The sequence below is a fragment of the Carassius carassius genome, chromosome 36 (genome assembly GCF_963082965.1).
Source record: "Carassius carassius chromosome 36, fCarCar2.1, whole genome shotgun sequence".
NCBI lineage: Eukaryota > Metazoa > Chordata > Actinopteri > Cypriniformes > Cyprinidae > Carassius > Carassius carassius.
Genome location: NC_081790.1, coordinates 8460991 through 8484449, shown reverse-complemented (window position 1 = coordinate 8484449; position 23459 = coordinate 8460991). Strand labels below are relative to the sequence as shown.

Below are 23459 nucleotides of genomic sequence, written 5' to 3'. Positions count from 1 at the left end.
TAACAACATCCAGGCGAATGTTATTTACGTTTTGTATTTGCAATATTTAAAAAAGCTGCATTAAGTAAGCAGATTTTTCGTCAAGATTAAAATGAAGTGAGTCTGTGCTGCATATTTTCAGAAGGGCAGCTTTAAAGGAATGATCTGGCACACGTCTGGGGGTTAAAATGTAAAGTCCAGGTATTATCTCTGTGTGGAAGCAGGAGGGAGGGACGCAGGTGAGGTTAATAACTTCATATGTGGCAGGACGGTTCTTTTCCTCACTGTACGCTGAAGAAGAGCTCTTGTTCTGTCTTCTGGTGGCAAAAGTAACCACTGGTTTAATGGCTACCTGCCACTGGATTCTCCTTGTGTGCTTCACACTGAATTTCTGTCAGAGGGGTGAGATCTGGTGTTTTTCTGTTTATTTGTTGTTGACGTTTTCAGCTCATTTGCTTTACATATTAAACGCCACTTTGAGACATGTGCGCACTGTTGAAGATTAGTTTTTTTTTTCTTTTCAGGTTTAATTTTTTTCTTTTTAGTGCTTTCAATTATATATTTTAGTAGCTGATATTTTTAATTATATTATTAATAGTTATATGAATCTGCACTATATTCTCAGTTTATGCAATCTCTAGTCTTTTACCTCATTGAATCTTTTTTTTTTTTTTTGATGAATTGTTTAAGAATTATCACCCGTGTAATGTATGTGGGAATCCGGCCTCATATCTGACATTTGTGTATCAGAGACCTTTGACTGCGTGTGATTACTAAAAAGACAGACCTTTGTGACTTGAACAAGAGGAGATTTAGAAATCCAAGTCTTTTGAATATTTTGAAGCCTAAACCCATGATAAATTGCACTTTCAAGCTCTTGCAGCATAGTTTAATAGTTTCTTGAGCAGCAAATCAACATATTAAAAAGATTTCTGAAGGATCATGTGACGTTGAAGCCTAGAATAATGCTGCTGAAAATTCATAGTTGGAATAAATTGCGTTTTCAAATATATTAAAAATAGATATTATGTTAACTGTTCATATTACAGTTTTTTACATAATTTCTGATCAAATAAATTAAGTCAAGAGACTTCTTTTATTTTATTTTATTTTTTAATCTTATTGACCCCAAAGGTTTGAATAGAAGCATATGATTTTTTCAGACCTTAAATAGGTTCTTTATTGTTTGTGCAGTAATAAACTCCCAGCAAAGACATCCTATATACATATATATATATATATATATATATATATATATATATATATATATATATATATATATATTTATTTATATATATATATATATATATATATATATCTTATGTTTGCCAAAAGTTGATTCAGGCACTTTATTACTGATTACTTGACATAATTTTAAATTAATTAATTGGTTTATTTAAAACCCTCAAATGGAGTTATTTTTCATGTAATTGCAAAATTTAATGTGATAGTAATGTATGAAATATTGCATAAATGTTTTGTTCAGTTGGAATTAAATAATTGCTCAAAGCTTTCATAATGCCTCTTTAGTAGTACAGTTATAGAAGGGTTAGAATTGTTGTGGATTTTATACACACAACTGTGAAAGGCCAATCATGTGTCTTCATCATTCCTCATATTCGCTAGCTGTGTCTATGGAGCAAAATGACTGCAACGGTTCTTCAGAAGACAGATGTGATTTTGTTTGTGACTGCCAAGACTGTAGTGACGAGCAAAACTGTGGTAAGACACTGAATGTCTATATTTCTACCTTCTGGTATCTGGTTGATGTATTTATGTGTCCTTTTCTTGACATGTTTCCTGTTCTCCTTTATTGGTTGAATGTTAGGTTACCAGGGACGGGACTTTATGTGTGATTTTGAGCACGAGGGGAAGTGTGGATGGACTGTCCAGTCAGATGACGGTGGGTACATGTGGCAGAGACAGCAGAGAGGGAACACGCTCCCTGACAGCGGGCCGTCCTCGGATTACACCACTGGCACTTCCACAGGTACCCTCCCTGCAGGAGCTTATATATATATAAAGCCTTTCCAAATCCAGTGATAGATTGACTTAATTAATCCAAGCTTCAATTTAGCTCAAAATGTGTAAAAATGCAAATTTAGGAAGAATAGATTTATTTTTTAAAACAATTTTAATTCAAATTTAGACGAATGTGTAAAGAAAAATACACTACTTTTTTATTTCTTATATAAAAAAAGAAAGGATGCATTAAATTGATCAAGAGGTACAGTAAAGACATTAATAATGTTACAAAGGTTTTCTATTTGAAACAAATAATGATTTTGAAATTTTGAAAAAAAGCAATATGTACAAATCTTATCAAAATTGATTATAATGATAAATATGTTTCTTGATCACCAATATAGCGTATTCGAATGATATAATATTGAAGATATTCAGGTTTGCTATCACAGGAATGAATTACATTGTAAAATATATATATATATATATATATATATATATATATATATATATATATATATATATATATATATATATATATATATATATATATATATATATATATATAATATATATATATATATATATATATATATATATATATAAAATATATATAAAATTATTATTATTTTTTTTTTTTAAATAGCAAAAACATCAACAAATCAAAAACATAAAAAAATATATATTATTATATTAGTGAAAATAATATCTTTCTGACCCCAAACTGTTGAACGCGGCTGTATATTTTAGGTGATGTAATTGGTTATAATTAAATGCATATATTTTATTCAATTTTTTCTACTTTGGTTAATTTAATTTTACTTGCATCTATAATAACTGTTCGAAAATAACAGAAATAACAAAAAGGTGTTTGAAATAGTTTTGTTTAAAAAATGTTTTTATTTTAATTCCTAAATGTTAGCTAATGCATTAGTTGCGATCTTAAATGCCTAACAACACACTGAAGCTTTATCACTGTTTCTCTTCATGTGATGGGTCTGTTTTCTTCAGGCTGGTTCATGGCAGTGACGGCTGTGACTTCAGATACTCCCAAAACCACTGTGCTTGTGTCCCCTACAATAAAACATTCCTCTCCTACTTGTCGCCTCCGGCTCAGATACTTCATCTGGGACTCAGGTTCACACACATACTAACAATATGAAGAGCAGAATTAAGTGAAGATGGGGACACATCTAACCCTGTAGGTGTGTGTTTTAGGTCACACAGAGTTGGGTGACACCCCACTGTGGGGATCGGTGTGGCAAATTGATGGCAGGAAAGCAGTGGTGTGGAGGCCAGAGAGCTCCAGCATCCGCAGCTGGAGGGAGGCCACCATCTACCTGGGAAGTAACTCGGGCCCTTTCCATATCCAGCTTCATTCGCGACGCAGTCAAGGGAAGCAGGGAGATGTGTCCATTGATCAGATGGAATTCCTAGATTGTGCCCTGCCAGGTAAAGAAAAGAATTAATTAAAAAAAGTTAAAATTAATTAATTTATATATATATATATATATATATATATATATATATATATATATATATATATATATATATATATAATTTTTTATTTATTCATTTTTTTGTGGGGGCACCAATGAAATCCCAGTTTATTTGTATTTTATTATTATTATTTTATTATGTGTTTTTTTTTTCTCTCCAAGACACTGGTCAATTACAATTTAGTTTTATTTAATAAAAAAAAAAGAAGTTTCTTCTGCTCATCAAGCCTGCATTTATTTGATCAAAAATACAGAAAAAAAACTGCAATATTGTGAAATATTATTACAACTTAAAATGATAGTTTCTTTTTGAATATACTTAAAAAAAATGTATTCCTGTGATGCAAAGCTGAATTTTCAGCATCATTACTCTAGCCTTCAGTGTCACATGTAACATCCAGTCTATCACATGATCATTTAGAAATTATTCTAATATTCTGATTTATTATGAGTGTTGGAAACAGTTCTGCTGTCTAATATATTTGATGAATAAAAGGTTAAAAAGAACTGCATTTATTCAAAATAAAAAAAAATTCTAATAATATATATTCTAATAATATATTTTCTTTACTATCACTTTTTATCAATTTAACACATCCTTGCTGAATAAAAGTATTGATTTTATTTTTTTTTTAAAAAGAAAGAAAAAAAAAATTACTGACCCCAAATTACTGACCAGTAGTGTATATTGTTATTACAAAATATTTATATTTTAAAAACAGCTTCTTTTTTTTTTTACTTTTTATTCATCAAAGTAACCTAAAAAAGTATCACATGTTCTGAAAAAATATTAAGCAGCAGAACTGTTTCCAACTTTGATAATGAATCATCATATTAGAATAATTTCTAAAGGATCATGTGATGATGATCCTAAAAATTCAGCTTTGCATCACAGAAATAAATGATAATTTAAAGTATAATACATTTAAAAACAATTCTTTTAAATTGTAATAATATTTCACAATATTACATTTTTTTTCTGTATTTTTGATCAAATAAATGCAGGCTTGATGTCGCATTCCTGGGTCCCTTTCTTTTTTTTTTTTTTACATAGATCCGTTTTGCTACTTATATAATCAAAGGTACAAATTCATTTTTTAGAGGTTGCATTTCAAATCCACTTGCCTTATTATGAATGTTCATGGTCCTTCGGGGATCAATGATAATAAGGATGTTTGGATTCTCTTTTTCGTCCAGTTCCCCCTGAAAGTGGAGCATGCAGTCCTGGATTTGTGACATGTAAGCAGGAAGGATGTGTGGAGGACTATAAAGTGTGTGACCGCACGGATGACTGTGGTGATGGAACAGATGAAGAGAACTGTGGTGAGAGACCAGGAATCAGTGTTAATGATGAGATGTTATTTCAATGATTTAGTCTTTAGTGCATTTGATTCCTGTGTTAGATCACTGGTCTGGAGTCATAATCACTGCTGTTTTGTTATGTTGATGTCTATTTAGAATATACAGAGGACATGAGCTGTGACTTTGAAGATGGCCCTTGTGGATGGGACCTACAAACGATATCATCCTTGAAATGGGCAAGGACCAATCAGATAAATATATCACTTTCTGAGCCTCTAAAAGGACCTGGAAGAGACCACACAACTAATACAGCGGCAGGTTTGTGCGGCCCGGTCTGAACTTACTGTATATTGTTTCTTGTACAAAAAAGTGATGTCCGATTCGTGAACGAATTGTTCAATTTAACCGGCTCTTCTTAGTGAACCGGTTGAACCAGTTCACCAAATCGAACTGAATCGTTTGAAACGGTTCACGTCTCCAATAAGCATTAATCCACAAATTACTTAAGATGTTAACTTTTTTAACGTGACTGACACTCCCTCTGAGTCAGAATAAACCAATATCCCGGAGTAATTCATTTACTCAAACAGTACACTGACTGAACTGGTGTGTAGACCGCACTGAAGATCAAGATGAACACCGAGCCGAGCCAGATGACGAACGAACACGCCCTCTGCTGGAGCAGTTCTCGTTCTCGAGTCAAGAGCCGGTTGCATCGGTTTTCGGATCACCAGTACACTGAACTGAGAATCGTTTCTGTCGGACGCGTCCGATTTGAGAACCGATGAGCTGATTCTCGTTCTCGAGTCAAGAACCGGTTGCATCGGTTTTCGGATCACCAGTACACTGAACGAAAACCGTTTCTTTCGGACGCGTCCGATTTGAGAACCGATGAACTGATGCTACTGCGCATGCGTGTAAAGTATTTCAGAATGTGTGATAAAAGATCTATATACATTTTTATTATTATTATTATTATTTTTTTAAGATGAATGTTTCTGTATATTGTAGGTTATGAATAGGCCAGAGGGGGTTTCAGGGAAGTTGGACAATAATTAAGAACTCTAAAGACTCTATGTTTAATAGGAATAAGGTGATTTATGAAATATGTGTACTGTATTTATAGTTAATGATGACACATTCACAAATTGAGTTTGTAGTAAACAGAACATGAACACGAGTAGAGCCGCTGATTATACTGAACTGAAGCACGTGCCGGTTAGAGTGATTCTCGTTCTCGAGTCAAGAACCGGTTGCATCGGTTTTCAGATCATCAGTACACTGAACCAAACCCGTTTCTTTCGGACGTGTCCGTTTTGAGAACAGAGGAGCTGATGATACTGCGCATGCGTGATTCAGCGTGAAGCCAACTGACTCACAGCACGTCTGAACCGGAATGATTCTTTTGGTGATTGATTCTGAACTGATTCTGTGCTAATGTTATGAGCGCGGGTAAACCGAGGGCTTGAATGAAGGTGCAATCTGGCGAAACGTAAGTTCATTTCATTACAAATACATCGCAATGGTTTATGTATAGTGGTTTCTGCGCTGAGGACACCTAATTTATTTACTTTATATCTTCAAGACTTAAATCCTCATATGCACATTATTGCTGTTACTGTATTTGGGTGCGTTGTTGCAAAACTTAATTGTAAACTTTTCATGATTATGAGGTTTTTAACTGACTAAAGTTATGATTACTGACTTTATATATTTGAATGTTTGATAGACGTGACGCCATTACGTCATTGCCAATGACGTCATTATGTCGAGCGTAAAAGAACCGGTGAACCGTTTTTTTCAACCGGTTTATTGAATCGAACCGTCCGAAAGAACCGGTTCGCGGAAAAGAATCGAACTTCCCATCACTAGTACAAAAGTTCAAGTTTTTTAACACAGCATGTATTATACCATTCAAAAGTTTGGGGTCATTAACATTTATTTTTTAAGAAAGAAAGAAATTATATTTTTTTATACAGTGAAGATGCATTAAAATGATTGCATTAAAGTGACTAATGAAATGTATAATTTTGCTAACTTCTATTTCAAGTAACTGCGGCTCTTTGGAACCTTTTATTCATTAAAGAATCCTGAAAAAAAAAATCAGTTTCCACAAAAATAAACCGTTTTCAACATGATAATAAAATTTTTTCTTGTGCACCAAATTTATGAAGAATCTTGTGGTTAATATTTAAAGTTTAATTATAATTGATTTATGCCCATTTTTTTTATTTTATAAATTTTATTAAATTTTACATTTTTTTTATTATTTTTTTATTTTATTTTATTTTACTTTAATGAGCTATAGAGCCATTAAAATGTATTTAAGGGTTGTATTTTATTCAGTTTTTTGCCAGTTTTTATTTTTATTTCTGTTCTCATTTTAGTTTTTGTTAAAGATGTGCACTGAAATAGTCTCAAAATAAGCATTAATGAATTATTTCAGGACATTTCTTGTATGTGACCAAACCCGATGCCATGAAGAGTGATTGGACGTCTTTTCAAAGCCCTCCCCTGGCACCAACCAATGACACACATCCTTGTCGGGTAAGTATATAGTACCAAATGCCTTACTTAATGCACTTGTTTTATCAAAAATCTATCCACACAATCAGGTTGAGATGGGTGGAACGATGTCTATAGTGGTTATTACACCCATTTTTCATAATTACAGATGGTAATGTACACACATCAGTTTGGGCGGGTGTCTGGCGGACTTTCTGTGTTGGTGGCCGGGGAGCAGATCTATCCTGTATGGGAACGTGGAGGTGCTCTCGGAGACTTGTGGGTAAAGGCTGAGGTGGAGTTTGTTGTCAACAGCACGTTCCAGGTACATGAACTCATCGCTCCACTGACAACATCACACAAGGTTGTCACTTTTTATTACACTGCTGTCATAAAAGCTGTCTAATTTATTGATCTTGCTCCAATCAGATTCTGTTTGTCGCTGCCATTCGAGACCAAACTTACGGAGGGATCGCTATCGATGATATTGTGTTGTCCCCTGAGTGCCACTTATCCAATGGTACTCTCTAGTCTCTAGTTTTACTCCTGTCTACATTGATTATACACCACAACTGTACGCTTGCCTGCATATTGTCAGTATTTTTTTTTATTTTTATTATTCAATAGTCTCTCTCTCTTGCATTTCCCCTGCGTGTAGAATCAATGCCACGTCCAGAATATCCAAAGCCTCCCGCTCACCCTTGCACAGATGACGATCTGAAGATCTGTGACTTTAAGGAGGACTGTCCTGCTGGAGAAGATGAGGCTCAGTGTGGTGAGGTCCCCCATTATTTATATGTTCACGTTCAGTGTATTTGCATGCTTTTTTGTTGTTTTTAAATGTGTAATTGCACCAAAAGAAACCAACAACATATTTTGCTATTTATATAAGTCAGATCATATCATACATTTCTTGCCAATGGCTCATTTTCTATTTATTTATACATTTCCGAATTATTTTATGATAGAAAATAATCATTTTCAAACAATGTTGTGTACATAGGGGACTTCTCGTATGAGATGGGAAGCTCTGGCTGGACAGATACCAGTATAGGGAACCAAGCTTGGGAGCTAAAACTGGAGTATCATGACCGCATAAAAGGTGAAAAATCAGTTTCTATTATGATGGAACCAGGAAATGATTTTATGAGGTAAGTTAAATTAGTTTCATTTGTGTGTGTGTGCGTGTGTCATTAGAGGAGTTCCTGACTGTGACTGGCGCTCCTGGGCAGCAGTTAAGTGAAGCCCAAACTCGTAGCCCTCTCTTGGGTCCGTCAGGTCCAGCATGCATCCTTCAGTTCTCCTACAGTCTCAACGGCAGTAACCCACACATAGGTACAACATCAGCTGTAATACCCCTGTCTCACCTCTGTAAGTCGGCGTGATGGATGGTAGACTATAGATTCTCTTGCTCTCTCTGCAGGTGATCTGGCAGTGTATGTTGTAGACAGTGTGTTAGGAACTCATCCTGTGCTGTGGACGTTTTCTGGAAGGACCAATGAGATGGCAGGGATTTGGAAAAAGGAGGAAGTCTATGTTGGAGCCAGGGATCATCGCTTTCAGGTGGAGTGTCTAGTTGTGTGTCTGCCTTACTGTCTGTCTATCTATCGTTCTATCTATTGTCCTATCGTTCTGTCTTTCATTCTATCTGTCTTTTGTCATTCTCAGTTAGAGTTCAGGGCCCGTGCTGAAGAGCTCTCCCCAAGTACCCAGATTGCGGTGAAGGATGTGCACTTTGTTGACTGTTCTGCTCTGTTTGTGCCCTCTGGTGGTGAGAAGGAACAAACAATTATGATTTTTATTTATTTTCATTCTTGGTTGTTTTCTTTTCTGTCTTCCTCATCCTCATCAATTTTTTCCCCTCTTAACAGAAATATCATGCAATTTTGAGGTAAATTTGTGCGGATGGTACCAGGACCAGGCAGATAATTATGACTGGATGCTTCAAAGTGGAATGGACCACACTGTCCATGATGGTCAGGATACTTTTGATGCTGACTGAATTGGGAAATGGGTTTATCATGTTTGAAAACATCTGCATTCTAATACAAACTTCTTTCTTTTCCTATCTCTTTCTTTCTCAGGTAGGAGTCTGGTGGTGGATATGTGGGACCCTTCACTGCGAGGTCTTTCTGGACGTCTCCTGTCAATCAAACAGTATAGTAATTCAGAGCACTGTTTGTCCTTCTTCTACAAACTCTATGGGCCAAACACAGGTGGATCTGAACACCTTATTCCCAGCTTCTTTAAATATCAGTTTAGTTAAGCTGATGTGTGAGCAGAAGATCTTACAGCCTGTGCAGAGTAACTGATTCAAACATGACACTTCATTATAATTCGTGTGTTTCGTCATCTCTTTCCCAGGTGCTCTCAGTGTAAAGATGCTGTTTGCTGACAGCTCAGAAGAGCTTTTGTGGACGCGCAGCGGTGCCCATGGAAATGTTTGGCATGAGGGCCGTTGCTCTGTGCCGCCTCAGCTCACCACGTTCCAGGTGCACACAAAAGTTGTTTACATGCCTAAAGGATAATTGTCAGCAAAAGCACTAGAAAAATACATAATGACTTTATGAATGACCACTGATAACGGCTACATAAACTGACTACATTAAGCATCTTATAGGATGTTTAACATTTTTTATATTAACAGTTGCTTTAATCTTCTTATCCTCGTTTCTGTCTCTCTTTGTCTCTCATATGTAGCTGGTGTTTGAGGCCACTCGCTCTGGTTTTGACGGTCAGTTGGCTTTAGATGATGTGGCGTTTGTGGCAGGACCATGTTCTTTGCCTACTATGTGCTCGTTTGAGAGTCAGACTTGTGGCTACACCAGTTCTGGAAGAGCGAGGTGGATACACCAGAGCTGGGCTTCAACAAAAACTGGACCCAAGACGGACCATAGCTTAGAGACAGAAAATGGTTAGCGAAATTAGAAAATTAAAGGAATTCGAGCTCAGTTTTGATCAAACACCTTTTGTATTCAGTGATTTTGCGTCTCATTCACTAACAGCTCACAATCCAGCTCAGACAAAGTTTTTTTTTTTAAATGTACTCACCCTCGGGCCATCGAAGATGTGAATGAGTTTGTTACTTCATGTGAACAGATTTGGAGATATTTAGCATTACATCACTTGCTCACCACTGCAGTGAATGGGTGCCGTCACAATGAGAATCTAAACAGTTGACAAAAACATCACAAGACTCCAGTCCATCAATTAACGTCTTATGAAGTGAAAGGCTGTGTGTTTGTAATATGGACGGTAGTCATGTGGATTACTTGTAGATTATTGTGGTGTTTTTATCAGCTGTTTGGACTCCCATTCTGACGGCACCCATTCACTGCAGAGGATCCATTGGTGAGCAAGTGATGTAATGCTAAATTTCTCAAAATCTGTTCAGATGAAGTAACAAACTCATCCACATCTTCAATGGCCAGAGCGTGAGTACATCTTCAGAAAATGTTTCTTTTTGGGTGAACTATTGCTTTAACCTGTTTTTACCAGGTTTTCTCTTTTAGCTGGATTAGTTCAAGTGAATGATATGAATGGTATGTTGTGACCAGGTTTCTACATGCTGGCCCACAGCAGTTCTGACGTCCTTCCCGAGGGCAGTGTGACCACCTTGACTTCCCCTGTGCGTAGAGGTTTGTCTCAAACCGAATGTGTACACTTCTGGTACCATACAGGAGGAGACAAACCAGGTAAGAGAACATCATCTCATAATTGTGTGTGTACAGCTATTCATTCGCAGGTAAAACCATGCGTGTCCCCACACAGGCACGCTGAATGTCTATGTAAAGCCAACTGATGGAAACAAGATACAGTTATTCTCCAGTAGCATCAGGCAGGGACATGCTTGGCGTCATGGCCAAGGGAATGTCAGCTGGCATGGGGATTGGCAAGTAAGTTATCTGATGCCTTGCCTTGTTTATTAATGTAATGCACTGAAACCTATTTTGTTAGTTTATAGTGTTTAGTCTAAGTGTGATGCTATGTATCTTTTGGGATTCAGCTGGAGTTTGAGGTGAAGGGTGAAGGAGATCTATTTAGTTTTATCGCCATTGATGACATCACCTACTCGACTCACAGCTGCCCCACAACAGGTCAATCCGAATTGACACCATTTACTTTCTCAATACCCATTCCTGTTCTTATTGTGAATGAATTAGTGTATGCTATTTAAAATGGAAAAAAAATGCTTGCTCCTACATCTTATTTATTATTAATAATATTCTATTTTTTTAAATAATGAATTATGTGTGAATTTCAGATAGCGTCTGTGGTTTCGAGAAAGGTCTGTGTGGTTGGTCCAATACTCAGAACCCATCTGTAGACTGGTTAGACTGGGACCTGACCAGTGTGCAAGATGAGATGTTCTACAGCACACCACCATATGACCACACACTATACACAGAAGAAGGTTATTTTTGCTCTTTAACTCATAATAAAGATATTGTCACCAGCTCCTGTATTTTTGAGGAACTGGATGTAATTTAGTCTTTTTTTCTGACTCTAGGACACTTCTTGGTCCTTCCTAACTCCCAGCGTGACACCGCTACCCAGAATGCCTGGCTGCTGAGCCCTCATCTGGCACCAACCAAAGGAACCTGTCTGAGCTTTTGGGTTTATCAGCCAACCATGTGTATGTATATATGTGTCTATATCATCAAATGGTTAATTTTGGATGTTTATTATCTAAGTTGTTTAGCATTTCACTGACAAAGTTTGGAATCATGAAGGAAGGATTTTTTTTATATTCTTCTATTCAGCAAGGAGGCATTAAAATAACAAAAGTGACGTTCATATTGGTTACAAAAGTTTTAAATAATCTGTTCTTTTATCAACATATTAGACTGAAGGATCATGTGATACTAAATAATGGAGTAATGGTTGCTGAAAATTCAGCTTTCCCATCACAGAAGTACATTTAAAGGGAAAAAAAAAAAAATTTAAACTTACATTCTTATCAACCCATACTTCTAACATATTTGTCAAAATATGCTATTACAGTACATATCCTGTAAAATGCACTGTTAGTCATTTTGGATTTCATTTATTAATGATTATTCTATTGCTTTCTTGGTGAAGATGACACTAAACTTATAGTGTGGAGGCTGTCTGAAGGGACCAGACATGAATTGCTGATGCTGCATGAAGGAGGTGGAAACTGGAAACTCTTCAGTGTCAATATCACCTCAGAAACCGAGTACCAGGTTACCAAAGTCTACTGTACTCTGTTCATATAGGTTTTTTAAATGATCATTTGAGTGTGATTATATTGATTGTCTGTGTTTTAACGGGAGGCAGATTGTACTAGAAGGATTTAAAGGCGAGAAGGGTGTTCTTGCTTTGGATGACATATGCTATACAGTCGGGGTGAACTGTGCTGGGCAGAAGACAGACCAAAGTAAGAGTTCTTCCTATACCAAGATTTATTTGACTTTTGAGTCATTTACATTTTTATGTAGTCTTGTTACCATCATACCTATGATTCTGTGTGGACATGAATGAGATGGGTGTGAAAACTTTAAGTGAAAATCTTTTTATGTGTTTTCAGCCTCATCTGACAACACGGGAACCATTGTGGCCTCTGTTGTAGTCGTCATTGTGCACTTAGTGCTTCTCGCTGTCTTGGTGGTGTTCTACCTGAAGAGTAAACATAAAGCCAATGCTTTAATACAGGAATCAAACGTATCTCATATAAACGGCGTTGGCTTTGGCAATGCCATATATGAATCTGGAAATGCTGTAAGTTATCTAACTATATATGGTCTTGTTTTGTGTTGAAGGGATTCGGATATTATTTACTCACCCCTCTTTGTATTCCAAACCCGTATTTCATTTCTGTTGTGGAGATCTAAAACATGCATTTTATGTTTGTTTTACACTAAATGTACTTTCATGGATGGATTTAGAAATCTTGTTTGGAGGCTTGAGAAGTCACGTACCATATTTTTCGGACTATAAGTCGCACCTGAGTATAAGTCGCATCAGTCGAAAAATACGTCATGATGAGGAAAAAAAACATATGTCGCACTGGACTATAAGTCGCATTTATCAAGAACCAAGAGAAAACATTACCGTCTACAGCCGCAAGAGGGCGCTCTATGCTGCTCAGTGTATGCTACAATGCAATGAGCAGCATAGAGCACCCTCTCGCGGCTGTAGATGGTAATGTTTTCTCTTGGTTCATTTCTCTTAGTGAAAGTGAAAGTGACGTGACGTGACATCCAGCCAAGTATGGTGACCCATACTCAGAATTTGTGCTCTGCATTTAACCCATCCGAAGTGCACACACACAGAGCAGTAAACACACACACACACACTGTGAGCACACACCCGGAGCAGTGGGCAGCCATTTATGCTGCGGCGCCCGGGGATCATTTCTCTTAGTTCATTTCTCTTGGTTCATGTTAAATAAATTATGATAAATAAGTCGCACCTGACTGTAAGTCGCAGGACCAGCAAAACTATGAAAAAAAGTGCGACTTATAGTCCGGAAAATACAGTAGGTACTGTTATATAATTTCTGATTTATTGTAATTGCATCGAAAAGAACAAACAGTATAGTCTTCAGAATTTCACGTTTTGTGTTGCACAGATGAAAGAAAGTCATATTGGTTTACTATAATCTCTTATAATATAAACTGCGCTCCAATATTTCAATATCTTTTTGTGTGCATGCTTGTTTACAGGAACTGGAGGAGGTGAATGAAAATACAGGACCTTAGGAGTTTGTTGTGGTGACTTTGCCACTAACTGGCAGTCTTCAGTAAAACGGTGACATCACAGAAGGAGAACTGCTTGTGTGGCTGTGGCAGGACTAGCCCAGTCATAACATGCAAATATACTACACGATATAGAGTTTTCTTCATAAAGAGTGAATTATTGGGGTCAAGTAACTTCACTATTGGCTGTTTTATATGCCATCTCAGGATATAAATTAACGTCTTCAAACAAGTAAACCAATCCAATATAGTAGGGGAGAGCGGGGTAAGTTGTCACATGGGTAAGTTGTCACACTGTTCATAACTCCAAAACTTGAGGCTCTATCTCAAAAATCAAATAGCCACTTTGTGTGACGACTTCTTCTATAGTCAATTTCCTGTTCAAATGTGGTCAAGATCGCTCTAATCTGAGTTTAGCACAATTTTCTTATTTTTTGGCTTAAAGAGTAAATATTTTCCACTCTAAATTTTATGCAATACAACTTTGTTAGGTATGAATGTTAAAAATTATTATTTTGCACAAAATAGAGGAGACAATAACGTTTCTTTTGATACTTTAGCTGAAGTGCTATATTGAGCTAACCTTGAGATTTAGCCAACTTTAGCACACAAGTCAAGTTTGGCACATATGACAACTTGCCCCAGTACAAAAAAACACATAGAACATGCTCAAAAAACATTGAGATGTATTTCTGGAAACTGGTTTTGCACCATCCTATGTCACAGATCGACCCATTCAGAACCCTGCCCTGCCAGGCCCCAGCAGCAAATCTGTTCTGTCTAGCATGCCCAGTTATGCTTCTGCTATCACCAGCTCACCCTTACCCAGCAATGCTATTGCTGACAGCGGACTACCAACTCCAGAGCAATTCTTAGAAATAGAAAAGCAACTAGAAATTGAAAAGAATAAGGCTGAATCTAGCTAAAAGCGGTTTCAAAATTGTTGTATGTGAGTCAAAATCTGGACCTACTAAAAACAAGGCAGTTAAAAGAAGAAAAATAATAGAAGAGTCATCATCAGAGGATGAAGAGTGCTTCTGGCTCGACTTTGTGGAGCCATTTTCAAACATTCGTCCAAAAGAGTCCTGGGTAAAATGTGTAAAAATCAACAAATGGGCCCAAGATGCTTGCACTTCAGTCCAAGCAATTTAGGTGTGCCAGAATTGTGACTCTGAAGATGAGTCTGATTAGTCAGATACAGGGAATCTGTTTTGTTCAGAGGTTAAACATGTTAAGTTAAGCGAGTTATCTGCAGTATTTCATTCAGTTATCATGGATCTGTGTGCAAGCCAGAGAACGTTTGAGTTTAAAGTTCAAAGTAAAGTGGTCTTGCCCATTAAAACATGTTTTGATTGAAATAATAGTTTTTTCAAAATTCTATAGGCATGATTTTTTTTTACATTTCCAGTTCTGGTTGAATTTTAAAGTTAAAATCAATAATCAGAATTAAATAGCTGTGTTCTTATTGTTGTTCTTACTTTAGATAGTCTAGTGTGACAACTTACCTGCCGATGGGACAAGTTGTCACAAGTGCACATTCTCTATTCAACAGTCTACAACTCCGTAATGATATAAGATATGAAAATGTAATGAAAACAACATATGTGCCCAAGACTTCATTCTTTCATTTGGTATGACATTTATATCATTTTGATCTAAGGTGCTCATTAAATGTTAGACAGTTTGAAAAGTGTGACAACTTACCCCGCTCTCCCCTACAATTTAATATATGATCTACAGTAAACAGAACAGCAGTGCAAACAATCAACAAGCCCTGTAGATGTCTTTTAGATTTTAGATGTTTATGATGTACAGTATATTGTTAGAGCTTTTGTGGTGTAAATGGATTGGGTTCACCATGGCCATCACTGAGAAAGATGTAGCTTGTGGATGATCTTTCAACTTTATGGATTCTCTATTAAACAGATGCTCTAAAAGAATGCACTACATTTTCAAGGGTGCAGTTCATAGTTTTTTTATGGGAGAGGGGAAAAGTGAAGTAAATGAACCATTTGAGATGTTAAGTGTATCGTATTGAATTGTATTCCAATTCTGCATATGAAAATGTAACATTAAATTCAGAATTTATTTAAAAGTGTCTCATCTGCAATTAATAGGGGTATTATACAACTACATTATGCAACCTGAATATTCTCTTAAAGAATATCTTAGTGTAAATAAATTGTACATGTCGATAGATGGATGGATGGATGTAACTGCCTTAAAATTTGTTTTATCCATTAACAAGGTGTTTATTAAATCCGACTGTCTTTATATATATATATATATATATATATATATATATATATATATATATATATATATATACGAATTACACATTTTCTCGTTTATAATCATGAAGTATTTTCTTTTCAAACTCGATATTACAGACAGATCCGAAACCGAATTACGACGTCTCTTGGCAACGGCGATGTCTCCAGGGCAACACCCTCTTCTGGCGAAAAGCTTCGGCAGGAAATTTTAAGCAACAAAATCCTGATGCTTCGTCAACCGTAAAATATGAAAAGCTTTGCTGTGTTCAAAATGAAAGCTCGGATTATGAAACAAAAAGAGGAGCAAAATATCGCTGTTTACAAATAGTTTTTGAGAAGTTACTCGTGGGGTGACAGACACGATCACGTGACAGTGATGCTGTGACTAAATTCACTATTATCTATCACTGCAACCTGCATTGCTGTGTAAAAACCTGTCAAACAGTGAATACTTGTACTTTAACAGTCAGGATGGACCCCGGTGTGCTCATATTCTTACTTTACGTCTTGATAGCTCACACGCTGGTGTGTGGACTAATCCGGTACACGAGACAAGGATAAGATGATTTTATGTGTATTTTACCTCACAAATTCGTTCAAAATATCCCTTAAGTTGACTCAATTTGACCAACTTCTTTCTTGGACACCCACAAATATAAAAAGAGAATTATCCTGTATTCCTAAATATTATTATGCTACCATCTAAATTAACATTACTTCATGTGACTGAAGCAACTTTAACTGCATCTTAATATCCACAGTGTTCACTTTTCTGAAGAAAATCAGTCATTATCAATATAGAAGTATTTGAGTAATATATTGCTGTAAAACAATAGATGCTAATTAAATATCTTCATGTTTCTATGCTTTAATAACTGTATGGGCTTTATACCCACAGTTCCCGTGTCTGTCATGGAACGAAGAGAGTCAGCCAGCCTAGCCAGCCAGTCCGGACAGGAGGACGAGACTGGAAGAAACCTGCGCATATGGTCAGGAAATTGTGACATGAGGGCCGCTGTGGACATACCGACCCATAAATGTGGTTCCTAATTCTCCTTTCTGCACTGTGTTCAATCACTGAAGCTATGCTGGACCGCTCACTGCCAGTTCATGTTCATATAATCTCAACTCTGATGCTCAAAATTTAGTTTTCCTATTCACGGTCATTGTGGACATCTTTAGAGGTTAATTTCTAGCTATAGTTCACCTAGAAATTGAAATTGTGTCAGCATTTACTCACCCTTACTGTGGTTGCAGACATGTATGAGAAATTTAGAAAAAAGTATTTACTGTATTTTATTTTTATGCAGTTACAAGGTTTTAAAATAGAGACAATCAGCAAGTGATTTTGCGTGAGGAGCAGATCATTTTTTTGTGTTCAACAGAGAAAAGAAAGTGAGTCACACACATTTGGAATAACATAAGGTTGAGAAAACATTGCAGAATTTTAATTAAGAGTGAACTAACCTTTGAAGAATGTTTGTAGAACCAGATTCTATGCTAGTGCTATTTTTACATAAACTTAATATGAGTTTAGCCAAACGCAAAGTTCAGTCACAAGCTGAGGTTCTTCAAGATCTCTTGTCACATTTACAATGCAATATCACTGTGAATTTTAATATCACAATATAATCACTGAAATTAATCCTAGATTGAGCATGCTAATCACTGAAATTAATCCTAGATTGAGCATGCTAATCACTGAAAGTAATCCTAGATTGCAGCGTTTATTCTGCATTGCTTTTGATGAAATTCTTCTGCTACATTTCTAAACATGATTTGTATATTTCTTGTTCAATTTGTTGTTTACATTTTGTAAATGAATTGCAAATTCTTCTTTTAGATTCTTCTTTCTAAACCTGTACCCCCGACTGTGTATTGAAATTCATTAAATATGCATTTTAGCATCAGCTATGATGTAGTGATATTTTTGGATTTGAGGTGTCATTGTATCAGCAGGTTTGGGATTTTTGGAGTTTAGCAAGCACTTTCACTTTCAAGTCTCGTCTTCCTGAACTGTGGGTATAAAGCCCATACAGTTATTTCAGTGTTGAAACAGCATTTTCAAATATACATTTTTGATCTGTCTCATCAGAAAGATTTGAACTCGGTCTTTAATGGAAACGTTCATGAGAAACATGAAAATTTGCTGAAAATGTACTCCACTGGAACAGATTTGGAGAAATTTAGCATTAAATCACTTGCTCACCAGTGGATCCACTGCAGTGAATGGGTGCCGTCAGAATGAGAGTCCAAACAGCTGATAAAAACTTCACAATAATGCATTCAACTCCATCAGATAATATCTTGTATATCTGGTATTTTTGTAAGAAACAAATCCGCCATTAAGAAATTGCTTCAGCGTTTCAGCTAAAATACATGTTCTCTATCCATAATATTGCTTTCCTTCCATTGGAAAGTCATCTTGTCTGTATCAGAACAGAAATATGAACAGATCAAGCACTTTTTACAAATCAAACAGTTCTAAACAAATATGTTGGTTGATTTTGTGAGAGGACAACAGAGGATGGACTTTTTCACAGGAGGAAGTGTTATTATGGATTATGGACTTGTAACGTATTTTGGCAATGTTTTAAAGTTAAAATGCCTTACTGATGGATTTGTTCCTTACAAGCACAAGATGTTAAATGATGGACTGGAGTGGTGTGGATAACTTGGGGATTATTGTGATGTTTTTATCAGCTGTTTGGAATCTCATTCTGACTGCACCCATTTACTGCAGAAAATCTTTTCTGGTTGAGCAACTGACGTCATACTAAATTTCTGTCTGTTCCGGTTCCTTTAACACATATCCTCGTTCAGGTGATTGTGGTTTGCCTTTTTTTGGTTTTACTTTGTCTCACAAACAGTATCATGATCCACCCAAATCTAAACAAGAATGCAGATAGGTGAGAAAACTGGTTAAAGGAAAGGTTGCCTGTCATCATCTTGATCTTATAGTATCTTTTCTTACCTGCCAGTAAATTCTTTTTGTTCACTACAATAATTTAGGCGTCTTAGGAGAACAGGTTACATGTTCTATTGATTTGGCCAAATGTGGACACCCAAACACTGCACCCATAGGCAACGTACAACTCACTTTTTAATATCAAAACTACTGACATTAAAAGAGATGGGGTGGCTTTCTATTGAATGTTGGAACATGGAATGGGAGATTTGCTTTCATTCAAACACAAAAGTATCAGTAAAGTTGAGTGACAAAGTCTGGCATCCCAGAAGTGTTCAGTGAGGTTCAGATTTTTGTCTTGTTTTCCAGTACAAATAACATTCATAAATCAAGACACATTCACTTAAGACGCAAAATGACCGAAGATATTAAGATGAGTATTTTTTTCTGGAAAATCTTTTAAAATTAAGTTTTTGCTTAAAAAAAGAAAAAATATCCACTAGTTGAGTAAAAAAAAAAAAAGTTTTCTCTCGAATTTTTCTTACCCCACTGACAGATTTTATTAACTTTATTATTTATTATTAAGAATGAAGTCATTTCAATTTTCTTTCTTTCTGAAGTCATTTCAAGTAAATGTGTATTTAATTAAAGTCTTTGTTATTTTTATTTTTTAGAAATGTCCACTTTTGCAGTGCAGTGTGTGTGTGTGTGTATATATATATATATATATATATATATATATATATATATATATATATATGTGTGTGTGTGTGTGTGTGTGTGTATGCATGTCTAAACCTGTGGCTTTTTTTGAGGGGGTCTGGCTCCTAAGACAAATTTTTTGCAAATATTTATAATCAGGTTATTTACAGCAATCACTGTTTCAGAAAGTTTGGGACTCTTGTGTGTTTATTGGCACATCAGAGGCTAACTGAACTGTTAAAAAAACACTCTGTGCTTTGTTTGTGCTGATGTCTCTTTGAAGTGGAAAAAATCTCTCAGTAAGTATACCATGTAATTGAGTGTTCAGGGGAGCTGAGGTGAAAAAATGGTTGTGTAGGTTTATCTTTCACCGAACACACTGCTCATGCACAAGTCTCTAAAGTTGACTCGAGACATTAGACTCGATAACAAAGTGATGCATTCCAACGAACAATCATTGAAACACTGATTTTTTTTTTTTAAAGCCATTGTAACAGCAGTGCAGATGGTTTGGCTGAACAGGTTTTATTAGTTAAATGTTTATTGACTCATACTGTTTGATACTGTTTCGGTATCTCAGGTGAGGGAAGGATGGACATCAAGCATACTATCTACGTCACTCTATACAACATAACTTCAGTGACAGGCTGCCTTAAATTTGACTGTTTAAGCGAACTGGTTTTCAGTTGTCATATGAAGTGGAGCCAAAGATACATCTCTGAGTAAGTCATCTTTAATTGGTTCATTTAATATGGTACATTAATGAGCACTGAAATTTAGTTTGTTGCTTGTTATCCATTATCATCAATGACAATGTAATAATTATTTAAAACATTTTAATCATAATACGATATCATTTATATCACTGCATTTTATTGAATATATAATTACAGTACATTAGTCTGTTTCATTGTTTTTTTGTTCTGTGTTTTCTCTAATATCCTACATAACTGAAAGTTGGCTAGTGATGTTTCTCTATAATTTCATTTTGAGGAATTCATAACAATCAAATGTAATTTTTCAAATGAATTGTCATGCTATTTATTTTATTAAACAACTAGCTTGACGTTATCTATCATATAAAAAGATCATCTTTTTCTAAAACATTGAAATTCACTCCATTGACACATTGTTCTGTCGTGTATCATCTCTCTAGGTTCATTGCTTACTGTAAATCTGATCCAGTATGTCTTACGTATCAGACAGCTCAAGTCTCAACAAAGCCCTGCGGCAGCAGTACCTCAATCTGCCCCAGGGACACTTCTGTCAGGTCACTTATGTCTGGATCGATGGCTCTGGAGAGGGTCTGCGTAACAAGACTCGAACCATGGATTCAGAGCCAAAGAGCATTGCTGGTAGAGAAGCGTTAACTGGTTTCATTTTCTTTATTTTGAACGTTTTATTTATTCTTATTTAGTTTTTTTGTTGTTCTTGTTGTTCTTTGACAGACCTACCAGAATGGAATTTTGATGGTTCCAGCACAGGTCAGTCTCAAGGACACAACAGTGACATGCTACTGATTCCGGTCTGCATGTTGAAGGACCCCTTCCTCTTGGACCCGAACAAACTGGTACTGTGTGAGGTGCTGAAGCACACCCGAGAACCTGCAGGTAAAAATTTCCTATATTAGAATAAAAAACATTGTTTATCCATTCCAAATTCCAAAAAAAAAAGAACTACTTTAAAATCAAAGTCATTCAAACTACAACCTTCTTTTGTTAAAGTTCTACAAACACCACATTTTGTAGTTAAAATACGCAGAGATTAATTTGAGTTATACAATTTCTCATAGTGATCATACAAACTTGTGTAAAACTAACAAACAATATTTTTTTTCCTTTAGAATCAAACCACCGTAACCACTGTAACAAGGTCATGGAAAAGGTCAAAGACCTTCACCCCTGGTTCGGCATGGAGCAGGAATTTACTCTCCTAGGAATGGATGGACACCCTTATGGCTGGCCCAGACTGGGATACCCCAAACCACAAGGTTAAATCTTTTATCAATTCTTGTGTTCCATAAGGATTCAATTTTTTTTTTTAATTGTTATTTGATGTTCTATTTTTATGTGTCTGATTGTACATTCAAATGACATCTGTGACATCTTTATATTGAAATAAAATTGCAGATTTGTCCTGAATTTTGTGTCTATTTTCTGTCAGGTCCGTATTACTGCAGTGTCGGTGCTGACCGAGCTTTTGGCAGAGACATTGTGGAGTGTCATTATAAAGCCTGTCTGTATGCTGGCATTAAAATCAGTGGCACTAACGCAGAAGTCATGCCCTCTCAGGTAACAACTGTTACACTGTAGTTATTAGACATCATGTTCTGGATAGCCAGTCTGGACAGTTTGCTCTGTCTGCAGTGGGAGTTCCAGGTGGGTCCGTGTGAAGGAATTGAGATGGGAGATCATCTATGGATGGCACGGTTCCTGCTCCACAGGGTGTGTGAAGACTTTGGAGTGGTGGCCACCCTGGATCCTAAACCCATTACAGGAAACTGGAACGGAACCGGTTGCCACATTAATGTGAGCACAGTGCAGATGAGAGAACAAGGAGGAATTGAGTATGTACTAAGTTATGCACACACTCATAAGTCATATACCGACTAAAACATCAAACAAACAGAGAGTGTTAAAGTCCACACCCACATATGATAACATTCTGTTTATCTGTCGCTCTTAATGCTCAAGCTCTTTAAAGCAGGATGGATTCTGATATCATCCATCAGATGGAAATAAATCCTGCTTATAGTGATTCCAATGATATTGTTCCTCTCTGTCCTATCATTACAGTTGTGGTGTGAACTTCCATTATTGTTATAGTCGTCCTTGGTGTGAACCGTGTCTGGTCATGTTATCTGATCTCCATGATTCTTTTCTCTGCATCAGGCACATTGAGAAAGCCATCAAGAAACTGAGCAAGCGTCATGCAGAGCATATTCAGGCCTACGACCCACACGGTGGAGAAGATAACAAGCGTCGCCTCACGGGTTGCCACGAGACCTCCAGCATCAATGATTTCTCAGCAGGAGTTGCTAACCGTGGGGCCAGCATCCGTATCCCACGCCAGGTGGGTCAGGATAAATGTGGTTACTTTGAGGACCGTCGTCCTGCTGCCAACTGTGACCCATATGCCGTGACCTGCATAATGGCCATCACATGCATGCTGGAAGAGGAGAAAGATACCCATGAACTTAAATAACACACTTTTGGTAACTAATTAATTGTATAGTATATAATTGTATAGAATATTAGATAGATAAAGGGCACTTAAACCTGTTACATTTGTTACTTTTGTTTGTAAATCGTACTCTATACATATTAAACTCTTCTTAAAGGATTGTTTTATGACACATGATTTGCAGGCAAGTTTGATATGTCGTATTGAATGATCATATCTATACGTCATATACATACATACACTCACTGGCCACTTTATTAGGTACACCTTGCTACTACCGCTACTACCCCTTTTGCCTTCAGAACTACCTTAATTCTTTGTGGTATAGATTCAAAAAAGTGTTGGAAACATTTCTCAGAGATTTTGGTCCATATTGACATGATAGCATCACACAGTTGCTACAGATTTGTTGGCTGCACAT

The 23459-nt window shown here is 36.3% G+C and overlaps 2 protein-coding genes across 2 annotated transcripts; both read left to right on the top strand.

Annotated features, from left to right (window-relative positions):
• Positions 1-113: 113 nt before the first annotated feature.
• Positions 114-14219, top strand: mamdc4 (MAM domain containing 4). The gene is made up of 28 exons (XM_059526111.1): positions 114-381; positions 1606-1701; positions 1808-1969; positions 2956-3081; positions 3163-3396; positions 4641-4766; positions 4902-5063; positions 7192-7292; positions 7420-7575; positions 7680-7770; positions 7909-8025; positions 8254-8352; positions 8448-8585; positions 8674-8813; positions 8919-9021; positions 9122-9226; positions 9335-9466; positions 9615-9742; positions 9951-10164; positions 10808-10945; positions 11022-11146; positions 11257-11347; positions 11515-11664; positions 11761-11886; positions 12333-12457; positions 12552-12651; positions 12802-12992; positions 13940-14219. Exons 1-28 carry the CDS (start codon positions 324-326, stop codon positions 13973-13975), a joined length of 3570 nt encoding a protein of 1189 aa, XP_059382094.1. The 5' UTR covers positions 114-323; the 3' UTR covers positions 13976-14219.
• A 6208-nt stretch (positions 14220-20427) lies between these two features.
• On the top strand, positions 20428-23083 carry LOC132116675 (glutamine synthetase-like). The gene is made up of 7 exons (XM_059525537.1): positions 20428-20577; positions 21012-21210; positions 21304-21465; positions 21699-21845; positions 22019-22146; positions 22222-22421; positions 22747-23083. Exons 2-7 carry the CDS (start codon positions 21042-21044, stop codon positions 23057-23059), a joined length of 1119 nt encoding a protein of 372 aa, XP_059381520.1. The 5' UTR covers positions 20428-20577; positions 21012-21041; the 3' UTR covers positions 23060-23083.
• The last annotated feature ends 376 nt before the right edge of the window (positions 23084-23459 follow it).

What these genes read in the sequence shown, in the direction of transcription:
- mamdc4 (XM_059526111.1), top strand. Translation starts at nt 324, where the DNA reads ATGGCTACCTGCCACTGGATTCTCCTTGTGTGCTTCACACTGAATTTC. An exon ending in ATACTTCATCTGGGACTCAG is followed by an intron (nt 3,082 to 3,162) that starts GTTCACACACAT and finishes TGTGTGTTTTAG; the next exon opens with GTCACACAGAGTTGGGTGAC. An exon ending in GTATCATGACCGCATAAAAG is followed by an intron (nt 8,353 to 8,447) that starts GTGAAAAATCAG and finishes GTGTGTCATTAG; the next exon opens with AGGAGTTCCTGACTGTGACT.
- LOC132116675 (XM_059525537.1), top strand. Translation starts at nt 21,042, where the DNA reads ATGTCTTACGTATCAGACAGCTCAAGTCTCAACAAAGCCCTGCGGCAG. An exon ending in GCACACCCGAGAACCTGCAG is followed by an intron (nt 21,466 to 21,698) that starts GTAAAAATTTCC and finishes TTTTTCCTTTAG; the next exon opens with AATCAAACCACCGTAACCAC. An exon ending in GGGATACCCCAAACCACAAG is followed by an intron (nt 21,846 to 22,018) that starts GTTAAATCTTTT and finishes ATTTTCTGTCAG; the next exon opens with GTCCGTATTACTGCAGTGTC.